This window comes from Anser anser, assembly GCF_964211835.1.
Source record: "Anser anser genome assembly, chromosome: 2".
Lineage (NCBI taxonomy): Eukaryota > Metazoa > Chordata > Aves > Anseriformes > Anatidae > Anser > Anser anser.
Window position 1 is genome coordinate 2,989,806 of NC_139721.1, and position 12,403 is coordinate 3,002,208.

The 12,403-nt window shown below is 41.7% G+C and overlaps 1 protein-coding gene across 10 annotated transcripts in view; it reads left to right on the forward strand.

The window, feature by feature from the left end:
• Positions 1-12,403, forward strand: part of TSNARE1 (t-SNARE domain containing 1) — a 471,236-nt gene that overhangs the window by 241,266 nt on the left and 217,567 nt on the right. For all 10 annotated transcript variants that reach the window (XR_014579369.1, XM_083823324.1, XM_083823323.1 and 7 more), the window contains one exon: positions 8,122-8,286. Coding sequence is in view for 9 of the 10 variants with exons in the window: in XM_083823324.1 (XP_083679450.1) it covers positions 8,122-8,286 (165 nt within the window). In the remaining variant the exon portion in view is untranslated. The remainder of the gene's footprint in view (positions 1-8,121; positions 8,287-12,403) is intronic.

The following is a 12,403-nucleotide window of genomic DNA, read 5'->3' on the forward strand; positions in this document are numbered from 1 at the left end:
CCTCAAGAAACTGGCTGCTCGTGGCTTGGACTGGGATATGCTTCATTGGGTTAAAAACTGGCTGCATAGCCAGGCCCAAAGAGCTGTGGTGAATGGAGCCAAATCCAGTTGGAGGCCGGTTACTAGTGGAGTCCCCCAGGGCTCAGTGCTGGGGCCAGTCCTCTTTAATATCTTTATCGATGACCTGGATGAGGGGATCGAGTGCACCCTCAGTAAGTTTGCAGATGACACCAAGTTAGGTGCGTGTGTCGATCTGCTCGAGGGCAGGAAGGCTCTGCAGGAGGATCTGGATAGGCTGGACTGATGGGCTGAGGCCAACTGTATGAAGTTCAACAAGGCCAAGTGCCGGGTCCTGCACCTGGGGCGCAACAACCCCAAGCAGAGCTACAGGCTGGGAGATGAGTGGTTGGAAAGCTGCCTGGCCAAGAAGGACCTGGGAGTATTGGTTGATAGCCGGCTGAATATGAGCCAGCAGTGTGCTCAGGTGGCCAAGAAGGCCAACAGCATCCTGGCTTGTATAAGAAGCAGTGTGGCCAGCAGGGCTAGGGAAGTGATTGTTGCCCTGTACTCAGCTCTGGTGAGGCTGCACCTCGAGTACTGTGTTCAGTTTTGGGCCCCTCACTACAAGAATGACATGGAGGTGCTCGAGAGAGTCCAGAGAAGGGCGACCAAGCTGGTGAGGGGTCTGGAGAACAAGTCTTACGAGGAGCGGCTGAGGGAGCTGGGATTGTTCAGCCTGGAGAAGAGAAGGCTCAGGGGTGACCTTATTGCTCTCTATAGGTACCTTAAAGGAGGCTGTAGAGAGGTGGGGGTTGGTCCATTCTCCCACGTGCCTGGTGACGGGACGAGGGGGAATGGGCTAAAGTTGCGCCAGGGGAGGTTTAGGTTGGATATTAGGAAGAACTTCTTTACTGAAAGGGTTGTTAGGCATTGGGATGGGCTGCCCAGGGAGGTGGTTGAGTCACCATCCCTGAAGGTCTTTAAGAGACGTTTAGATGTAGAGCTTAGTGATATGGTTTAGTGAAGGACTTGTTAGTGTTAGGTCAGAGGTTGGACTAGGTGATCTTCGAGGTCTCTTCCAACCTAGATGATTCTCTGATTCTGTGAAAATAAGTGACAAATGTAGCCCTTGCGATCAGCCGAAATTTGCTGTAGAAGCTGACGCTTTCCATGGGCAAATTATCTGACCTAAGGCTGTGCTTGGTGTCAGCCCCACCACCTGAGCCTGGTGGGAAGGGCATTCTTCCTAAATTTCGTCTTCACCTTGGGGTGAAAATACGCGGCACTTCTTAAAAGCACATTGGATATCAGAGAGCTAAACCTCAGGCCTCTGGTTTATTTTCCTTTTCTTCGTCTACCACAGACATGTCATTTAATTCTCCAACCCTGAGTACAGTGAGATCGACTCTGAACTAGAGCAGCCCTAGGAGCTGAGGTCAGGATTGCTCAAAATGAATTTGGTGGAGTAATAAAGTCTTGAAGGAAAAATAAAGAAGAAAGAAACAGTAGGAGGTATGAACTGGGTACTCTGTTAGTAAGTCTCTTCTAGTTCCAGGAAACTAAATGGATTTTCTTAGTCTTCATGACTGCAGAGACTTGAATGATTGAATTTATAAATGCTGAAAAGCGAATCAGCAAAATAGTTTCTGTTTTTACATTTTCCCTAAAACTAGTAATTTCTTGCAGACTCCATAGCAGGAAGCTGGTAGAAATGGTGATTTTCTTGCTCAATTTCAGGCCCACATCATTCAAAAGTAAACAACTTGATCAAGAGTGAAGACAGCAAAACATGAGACATTCTAGTTAATTTAAATAAAAATGTACTTCAACCCTTCCCTTTATGCTAATTTTTGCATGCTGCTTTTTCTCATGCTACATTGGTGCAGAGTAATCACATTTACATAACTCGAAGAAAATGCTGAATGCATTTCTGTATTTGCCGGTGTTAGAGATGCATGCAGGAAGGATGGAAAATATCCCCCTGAAAGTGGCCTTTGTTTAGGACTTAAAGGCAGTAGTTTAAAATGTGCCCAGCATTTGAGTGAGAGGGAAGAGCAAGCAATGGTTAATTTGTGATTGCATTTCTTCCCCTGTTGTTGTGGGAAGCTCCTCTCCTAAGATAACAGAGCTCAGATTACCAATCACCACTGCGATCTTCTGTGTGAAAGATAATGCAAAGTTGTAATATCACTATTTCACTCCTCTAAAAGATTTAGAGGTCCCAGGCTGCTTGTTCTGTGCCTGCCTGAGGCCTTTCTACCTGTAATTGCTTTGGGCTTTTGCTTGGCGAGAAACAGCTCTAAATCTCATTGAGACTCCAGGGTGAGTTGTTTTGGAAGGGTGGTTTGAGAAAGATTATCTAATTCGATTTATTTGTCTTCTTAACCTAGCTGTATATTGTAGATAGGCAGGCCAAACTGGCTATTCCGTGCCATTTTTGTCCTATTCGGCTTGCAGTGCCAACGTGCTGTTAAAAATGTGTCAGGCACAAGCAAGTAGCGTAACGACGGCAGTATTCTGCACAGTGGTCCTCCATGCAAAGTATTTTATTGATCTTTAATGCAGGCACTCTGGCCTCATTATTCTACATGCAATAAAATGCGAATCTCTGAGCCTGGATGCTAGCGAGAATAGGATATCCTCATAAAGTGTAGCCTGGCTGTTTATGTGTCTATACATACTATAAAGCAGGAGATAAACATCTCTGCATTTGCATTTTGTGTGAAAGCCAGAGCCAAAATGTTACCCAAGGAGATGTGAGAGCTTGCAGGAGGTGTGGGAGGTGCGTTGATTACTGTGTGAGCTGGCCATATCCCTGCTGGAGGCACGGGAAGCTTCTGGAGACTGGAGAAGACAGAGCACCTTTCCTTGGTGTGCTGCCTGAGGCGTGTAAGACCTCTAAAATACTCTTATTTTCCTGGCTGCAAAAGGTTTCCATGGAACAACCTGCAATACATACTACAAAATTAGCTTATTATTAGTGAGATGACTTCTGCTTGGGCTTGTATAAACTTGGGGGTGATCAGGGAATTTGTGAGCTATGATGTGCATAGAAAAGGAACGTTATTTTCTGTTTTGGGATGGTTTTGAGCTGAGGCAAGTGGCCCTGTGTAGTAGAGCCAGTCGCCAGCCCCCTTCTTCCTGCATTGATCCTAATTGATGATTTTGGTTATTTTTCAGTGAACTTTCAGTATCAGAAAGTGCATAATGAATTTTGTGTTTCAGAGCAATAATGTGAAATAATAATGCAATAATAATATTTCAGCACAATAATGTGAAATATTTCAGCACATTAATAACTCCAAGACCTTGCAGGATGATCTAGAATAAATGAGACAGCTTTCAGTCCTGAGTGTCTTCCAACCATGCGATAATGAGGACAGCTCTGATTGAAGTATGCACTTGAGTGGAGAAGTAGCCAGAAACATATTGTGTTCCTTCTCACACTCCAGAGTTAGGTTTTCAATCCAGTTAGGAGACTCGCCTTCCTTGTTTTGGCAAGAGCAATGCTGTCACATCCATCCTAAGGTAGCAAGGTGGGAGCTCTTCCTCTTCCTAGTTCTCCTCTTCAATTGCCTTCACACAGAAGCTGAAGGTAGAAGTGCAAATGTCCTCCTCAGCCCTTCATCCCTCTGTCCCTCTGGTTGTGTTATTCATCTGGGGGACACAGTCCGTAAACCCAGCTCCAATAAGTCTTGGTTATTTACGTCTTTTACAGATAGTTTTGGAACGACCGTGAGAGGCTGCAATAGCAGCTCACATCGGACTCCTTAATCATCTGACTTGTATCTAATCTGAGCTGAGCAGAGTGTGTGCTTGTGTCTCCCTCTTTCTGCCTTACAATTTTGCTGCGTCTTCATGGTTTTTGGATCCAGGTTTTGCTGAAGTGTGGAAAAGAATTTTTCCATTGAAATCACTAAACCTTTCACTGGTGCTGAGTCTTTTCTCACCTATACCCGGTCAACACATCGTGTCCTTTATCTGTAGTACCTGTCCAAAATGCCTTGTTCGCTTGATTATTTTAATCTCTGGTAAGGGAACAGCCTGTAATGAGCAATCAGAAATTACATCGTTAAAGTTAGAGACGTAAAAGAGAGCTACAGGACTGAATTGTTACCAGCACCCACCTGCAGGATATTCCCTAATTCTCTGAAGATGAACCCCGCAGGTTAGGTGATATTATAGCAGGAGTAGTTCAGGTTAGATTTCTGCTTCTGGGCGGAATTAAGAGCCTATTAACAGAGGTCATTTCAGTCCCTTCCTTGCTGGTTTTATGTGACATGGGCTGTAAAACTACTGATACTGCTGTGTACGTAGAGAAGAAATTGTGCATGTTAGCACCCTTCTTTTGTCCCAAATAGTATACAAATGGGGAGTGAAGCAGACACAGGGCTGGCTGGGGGGACTCGTCTTTGGAGCGGTCTCAGATGTGCAGCTTCTGATGTAAAGATTTGATGGCTGGTGAAATACAGATACTGGCAGAAGTTGCCCCTTCCAGATAAACTTTTTTTTTTCTTTTTTTTTTCCCTTTTCCTCTATCAGCAGCTGCATATAGCATCTTCCCATTTGTAGAATAAATCTGATAAAAAAATGTAGTTGTAAGCAGGAATGATTTTATCCCAGTGAAGAGATTTTATCCAACAGAAAAAAATGTTGTGCTGGGGCATAATTTTTCAGATATGATGAATAACAACAAAGTATGACCCTCAGTCCTAAGAATTTAGTTTTAAAAGAACTACTGAGCATATCAGATAAACTCAACTTTTTCTCTCCTATCATTTTTTTTTCACAGGCAGTGTCTGGTTTATAGATACATCTTGACAAAAATCTGCCACAGGCAAATTTCAACAAAAGAGCAACTTCAAACACATCCAATTAACAATTTATGAAAGGAAATCCAACAGAAAATTACATAGAGATTCACAGGGCATAAAATTTGGCACTAAATCAAATTTAATGCAGAAATGCCTGTATGGGGAGTTATGGCCCCTTGCAGTGCATTGTCAAAAGGAACTTTATCTGTGGAGGCTCAATGAGTGCCCTCCATCATATTTCTTCTTGCTATAAATAAGAGATTTTGTCAGATATGGCAATGAGCAAAACTCTAAAGGGAAAGAAATACACCGATAAACCCACTTATACATAGTTTTCAATCAGAAATATTAAGTCATTAGATTTCTTCTCATTTCCAAATCCAGGATTTGTTCACTTTATCACTGAAATGAGGGACACTGTAGCATCAACAACCACAAAATCACTTTTAATTTCTCTGCACAGCCGGCCGCCATACAGATCCCCCTAGCAGGTCGTGATGCCTACAGTTAAGGTTACTATGGAGCCGTTTTCGTGGCTGGGAGGCAATTTGAGACCCCCTGCATTCTGTTGTTTCACAGTTCACTCGTTCATTCAGCAGTTGTGGTTGGGTTTTCTCAAAAGATGTTAAGGACACAAAATCACATAATTGCCTTCAGCAGCTCTGAAATTAACTTAAGCCACTACTTTGTTTGGAGAAAAACATCTGTTTCTAGACCATTATGTATTTAAACTCGTAAATAGCCGGCTTTTGTAAGAGATGACTGAGCAGCATCACTTGCATTGCTCTACGTGTATTATATTTGGGGGTTATTTACAGATAGTAGGACCAACAAGAGAGGATGACAGATACAGTTGACAGAAGCCAGACCAAGCATCTTTGTGATACAACTGTAGTATTGCAGGGACTAATATAATTTGAGGAGCTGGTTATTGTGTTGCTGAATCTCCTGTTAATCCTGTGCTCCCACTTCAGAACAGGATGGGAAACATTTGGTAATTAGCAAATTTGATATCTTCCACTGAAATGGATATATCTGCATGGGGAAGCATGGATTAAGGTGGCCATTCACATGCATTTAAATCCATGGTACAGCAGCTTTGTGACCATAGCACTTCACCAGATCATTGCTTTCCTGCATCTTCAGAGGTCAAACACATGAGCCCTTCCAGCCTTCATCACCTTGTGTAGTATAACTGGTGAAGATGCAAGAACTCCTCTATCACTAAGAACGAAGCATTAGAATACCCCATGGTGTGTTTTCTTTTCTTCTTGAGTTCATTAATATAGGTTTTTGGCAGTGAAACACTCAACTAGATAAGTTAGTGTCCGAGGCACACAATAATTGGTGAATAAACCCCCCCAGAGTATTGTAATCCTATTAAAATATGTCTTTTAAAGTGTAAATGCATTTTTAACCTCATTTTAAATGATGATTTTCTTCCTGTAACACACCCTTTCTCTGTAGATAACAGATCCCAGGGAAGCAGAAGGTGAAACAAAGATGTTCATGTCAAATATTTTGATCTTCTGTTTATATGTTTGAAATATACTTGACTCTATACTGCCAATTTTTTCTGCATGCTTCTACTTCTTCCATTACCCTACTTACTTCATCACATTGTATAATTTTCTTCGTCTGCAACTAGACAATGGTGATAATAATAATGAATTGCTTTTGTTAGGCAAAGTCTATATTTAGGCAAAAGTTCTTTAGTCTCCAAATGCAGAAATTATACACTTTTTAAAGAGTTAAATAACAGTTTCCAGGTGCCTGATATTCTTCAAAATCTAGCTAGTTTGCGTGTCTAAATGTGACAGTAATAGTTAAAAACTACCCATTTTCTCTATGCCTCCTTCACAGTTCCTCCAAGGCAGATCTCTAAGCAGAGCAGCACGAAGTAAAACCCCTTATAAGTGGCTTTTTTTGCTCATTTTCCTGCCTCCCTCTTGCATGATCGGTTAGGTTTCTCGTTCGTGCCTAGGTGATTTGACATTTTTTTCCACTGCGACTTCCACTGCAGTCCTTACAGTCTTCCAGTCCTTCTGCGCCCTTCCAACAAGCTACGTGATGGCCTTGCATCCTGTCCAATTTGGGAGAATTCAGGGCATTTAACGACTTTGAGAACTTAGCTGTAGCAAGAGAGCAAAGGCCTTTATTTCTGAAACACCACTCCTTGAAGAGCCCCAGCGATTGTGTTTCTGGTAAGTCCAGATTCAGAGAACTGAGCACGCTCCTCAATGGTTGTGCTTGTTTTCTCCTGTAGTTTTCGGGGACTTTGGGGACATTCAGGTCAAGAGCGTGCTGTAGCAACTGCCATTTCGTCTTTCAACTTCATGGCGCTGGAAGCAGTTGCAATGTCTTTTTATTGTAACTTTTGACTGGGAGTCAGAGCTCAAATCAAGGCCAGTTTGAAGGACTACGTGCATTATTTGAAGTTAAATACCCATGAACTTGTACGATTGGAGCCTTCTGCGGTGCCTATTAGTTTAGGACTTGGACTCGACCTCTGGACCGTCCACACCAACCTCGTGTCAGTTCATTCTCTTGAGTCCTGTCTATACTGAATCGTCTCTATAGGCGCAGAAGCTAAAGGCTGGGAGGATGAGAAGACCTTGCAAAACCTCCACAGTGTAGATGAGTTGGATCACGAGCAGGCTCTTTGAACCTGGCTCAGAACACAAGCACAGCTCCTGAAGGCAACACGAGCATCTAGCTACCTAGAAATTAGTTTCTGACGTTGAAGCAAAAGCAAGTCAGCTCTACAGAGGAAACACCATAAAGCTGTGAGGCTGTGAGGTTCTCATACTGATGACTGTGCAGGAACATTATAATCAATGCCTTGCTTTTTTTTTTTTTAGTTGTATTTATAGTTTCTCATAAATAAACAAGATAGCATCTTTGTTTTCTTTTGAAAGTTGGACTGTAAAGTCTTCAAGGCAGACACGTAGGGCTTATATACATCTGAGAAAGCATCTAATTCTAGAAGGTTTTACAGTAAAATCAATGAGGTAAATGTATGGTTTTTTTCAGCTGCATGTAAATGTTTTGTTCTGTGAGAATTGTCAGAAAACAGAAACTGGCTGCTGGGGCTCTAACGTAGCTCAAGAGATCTGGCTTCAGGTCCTAACTCTTCCTCAAGACCTGATATGTGTTCTCTCATGTGACTTCCAGTTACTCTCTTCACCTTTTCACTATGGTTTATGTAATCTATTGTACGACTATTTTCTTTCCTGCGAGAGGGCTGTATAAAACTGAACCACAGTTAAATTTCCTTTGCTTTCTTTCTATTCCCCCACCTGAGCAGAGCCCTAGGACTCCCTTCTCTGACCTCGCTGATGATGAGAAGATCTTTAACGGAGGAGATGGCATGTGGCAAAACCAGAGCCAGGATCAAGCCTTGCTCTCAGAAATCACGGAAGAGGATCTGGAGGCCATCCGTCAGCGGGAGGAGGCCATTCAGCAGATTGAGGTCAGTAACCTCCTCTTGTCGTGGGCTTGCGAGCTGGAAGTGCAGGTTCCTTGTGTTCTGCATTGCTCAACGTGACAAAAGAAATGCTAATTAACGTGGCTGCCTGTACATCATCGCTACATATAGGAGAGATTATCAGGCATTTCTAAAACTGGAACTGAGTGGCAGAAGGAAGAACTAGAAACCTATATGACCTGTAATAAAAATGGCAAGTAGTAATTAATTTTCATTGGCTGGTATTTTCTTCTTCCATAACGGCCTGTAGTAAGGTAGTTTAGTTGAACTTGCTTTTGAACAGCAAAACAACTTTCTTGGCGTGTTGTAGAAACAACTGAGACTGAAGTTTGGGACAGAAAATATTCATCTTTCTCATTAGAGAGAATAATAAGTTGATGAAATAAGTTGATTTTTTTTCGAGAATTGTTGCTTTGTCACAGTGTTTGGATATTCTTAATATAGGTAAAAGAAGGCATACTCTTTTTCCTCACTTTTTTTTTTTTTTTATTAGAGGTGCTATAAATATAATATGGTAAAGGGAACAAAAAGAGGTCTGAATGAGTTAAACATCCCACATTTTTCTTTTTATACCTCTCTTCTATGCTTTCGGAAACTCTTGTTACCCAAATTTAGTTAATAAATGAGTAAAAACTAGAACATAAAATCTTTCTAATGTGTATGCTTTTACAGGCCTAAACTCAAGCTGAACCAAAAAAAGAGGGCTTCAGAATAAATCAGAACATTTAATTAAGGACTATACTTTGTCCTTTAATGGGATTGAGCTAATTTTATCAGAATGGATTTTGGTTGTGGTGTAGCAGGAATTGTGATTGAGTTAACAGTGGTAAAAAGGACAAATGTTCCTGCTGTAGAATGGTGCTGTGAAGGTTTGACCTCTGTTTGCACACAGTGATAGTTACATATGAGTCAATCCTGTAAGTAGGAAATATTGATGGTTTTATAGGAGTGGGTTGAGGTTAGCGTACATCTAATCTCTGTTATGGTTTGCTGAATAGAGATGATTGACCTTTGTGCACTTGTGTGCATTACTAGGGATGAAATTGTGAAAGAATATTCTCACATTGAGTATTTTTGGGAGTGAATTAACTTTTCATACCTGGGGAATCTCTTTGCACCCACCAGGACAAACTCTAGGGAACTCTGTTGCAAGAAGATGCATGTTTTGACATGATCTTGTACTGTGATGTGCAAGAAGGATGGATGCAATGGTATTTCTGCATCGTGTTGTGGATTAAAAGGATGTTGTTGTGATTGTTTATTCTAAAATATAGTCACTGCTTTTCTCTTTTCAACTTTATCCTGCCCTGTTTCCTTCCCAGGGGAAAAAAAAAAAGAAAAAAAGAAAAAAAAAAAAGTAGTCCTTATTTTACTGTTTAAAATTCTGTGTTTGTGCCACAGTAAGGTATTTCTGCATGGTGCCACGCTGGACCACGTGGCCATGCAGGGGTACTCAGGGTGACTTCTGCTGTTCCCTCTCTGTATTGTACACATCTATGCATCCTGAGAGCTGCTTTCCAGTGGCTTGTGGAAACGGGAGGAAAGCTGCTGGTGTTGAAAGCTGAGGAGACAGCCAAGGAGTTTGGGTGAATATAGTCCCAGTGCTATACAACTTCTCAATAAATGCAGTGCTCATGTATTTTGCAGATTGCATATCTATTGATTTGGTAGCTTCTGCTTACCTTTCTGCTTAATATTAACGTCCCTCTGAATAACCTATTTGGCTTTTGCAATTAGTGAAGTTCAGACTTGTGCTTCCCAAGAATGTGTGCACTGCTTTTACCAGTTGTTTTTCCTCGTCCCCAACATAGCTGCATCCATTTTGCTTTGCTATCTGAGATCCGTGTTTATCCAGTAAGCAGGACTGCATTCCACATACGTTATTTCAAATGCAGCTAAAACATTTCTCCCCAGGAGGAAAGCATTTAGGCCCAGCAGTATTTTATTTAACATCTCTTTTGAAAGAAATATAATGAAAATGAAATGGATTTTTGGACTGCATCATACCTCTCCCCAGCTGTATTTGAATAAGCAGATGGTGCTTTTAAATCATTTTCACTGGGTTTTGTTTTTCTGTTTGTTGACCCACATGAACATATTTCTTGTGAAAAGACTCATCTTGTACATTAAAACTTCCCCAATTTCATTAGAAGTTGTCGGTGTACGGAGAAGGGACTCATTGAGCTCAAAGTCACCCTTACAACTTTTTTTTCCCAATATGCTTTCGAAACCAGTAACTAACCAAGAAGGCTAAGAGGAAACATTATTCTTAACTGTCAAACCCAACTAATAAACTAAATTTATCACCAAATTGATATGTAGCATTTGTACTCCTGTGCTCTTTGGGGACCAGAATGAAGAACAGAGCAGTGCAAAACATATTTTATGCAAGTAGATTGGCCTTACTGGGATTGTTACTTTTCTGAGTATCTAGCACCAGAAACACGCAGGTCTTAAGCAGAGCATTGCTAGAACATTGTGTCTTCTGGGGCACACTGATTAGCACATAACTTCAGAGAAGCTCGTGATGCTGGTACCAGTGTTGGGCCTCTTCTTTTGGAGACATCGAATTTGTCCTTTTTGCAGGAACACATATAAAAACGTTTTTTCGTTGCTAAAGGAATGAGGAAATGAATTCTCTTGCCATCTCGTGTCCTCAAAAACAGATATAAAATTGGGTCCATAATAGATATCTTCTTAATGTTCCAATGGCTCTTTCCCACTTCTGTGTTTTCCACATCTCTAGAATCTCTTCAGAGGTGCAGGTTAATGGGACATTGTTCTCTGTCATGAACGTCCCTTGAAGCACTTTTCAGTGTTCACAGTTTCTACCTAGAAAGATAACAGCCATGTCAGAAGTTCAGCTGGCTGTTCATTTTATTTAAATCTACTTCTTTTGATATTGCTTGCAGATTAAAAATAGAGAAGTCTGCAAGGGAGATGTCTCGCCAAAACCTTACATTTTGGATAAAGATCTTTATTGCTTGGAAATGTCAAAATCTGGTAGGACACAGCAGCCTTGACACAAGTGTTATTTCTTAAAATATTGCTTTGAACTGTTATATAAAACCTATTTTAACTTGAACTGTATTGGCAGTGAATAATAGATGCCATAACAACTTTATATATAGCCCTGTAAAATGTGCCATCAGAAATACATGAGCTGAACTGTAATGTGCATTGTCAGTGCTCAGTGCTGGCACAAGCTCTGCCATAGCAAATGGATATAATTTAGCCCCCTGTGCCTTTTCATTGGCACCTGTGGTCAGGGGGGAAGAATTAAAACTTTGAGAAGAAATGGATAACCACCGAATGAGGAACCTTGCCTGGTGACTGGAAAGACCTACAGAAAACAAAGTGCTAAATGCAGTATTGATTCAGACGACCTCTGGTGATCCTTCCAATACAGACACAGCTGGTCCAGAGGTGGTGAGAGAGGAGGAGGAGAAGAAGCCCTCCCAGGCACTACGACCATTTCCATCAGGTCATCCCACCTCTTCCACAACCTTCTGTCCCTTCCTACAGGAGCCTCACATCCCACTCCTGTGCTTCCTGGGCTGATAATGCAGCAGTGAGCATGCTATTACCATCTACAGTGGGGAACAGCCAGGACGGAAATGTCATAGAATCAATAAGGTTGGAAAAGACCTTCAAGATCATCTGGTCCAACCATCACCCTACTACCAATGTTATCCAAGGGCATATTTGAAGAGCTCCTGCTGTTGGGCAGGGTTGTGCCTGTAATAGCAAAGGCCACTTTATTTATCCTGAGCTCCCTACGCCCATTTTACTCTCCATCCGCACAGGAGGAACAGCAGCAATAACAGCTCAGCCCATGGGGGTAGGCAGCTGCCCATTTTGTTGGCTACCAAACCTTACATTACCAGGACTGATCACATCACCTCTCAGCCCTGAAAGGCAGCAGATGTCAGGCACTTTATAGAAATAAATGTAATTACCAAATTACTTAACAATTAGGAGTTCAGTCACTCAGACCAAATGATTATAAGGTGAGTCTGGCTGAAACACAGTCTGGTGATAAATCAACACTAACTGGGTGGACATTATAGATGGGAGACCATCAGCTGCAGGTGCCCATGGT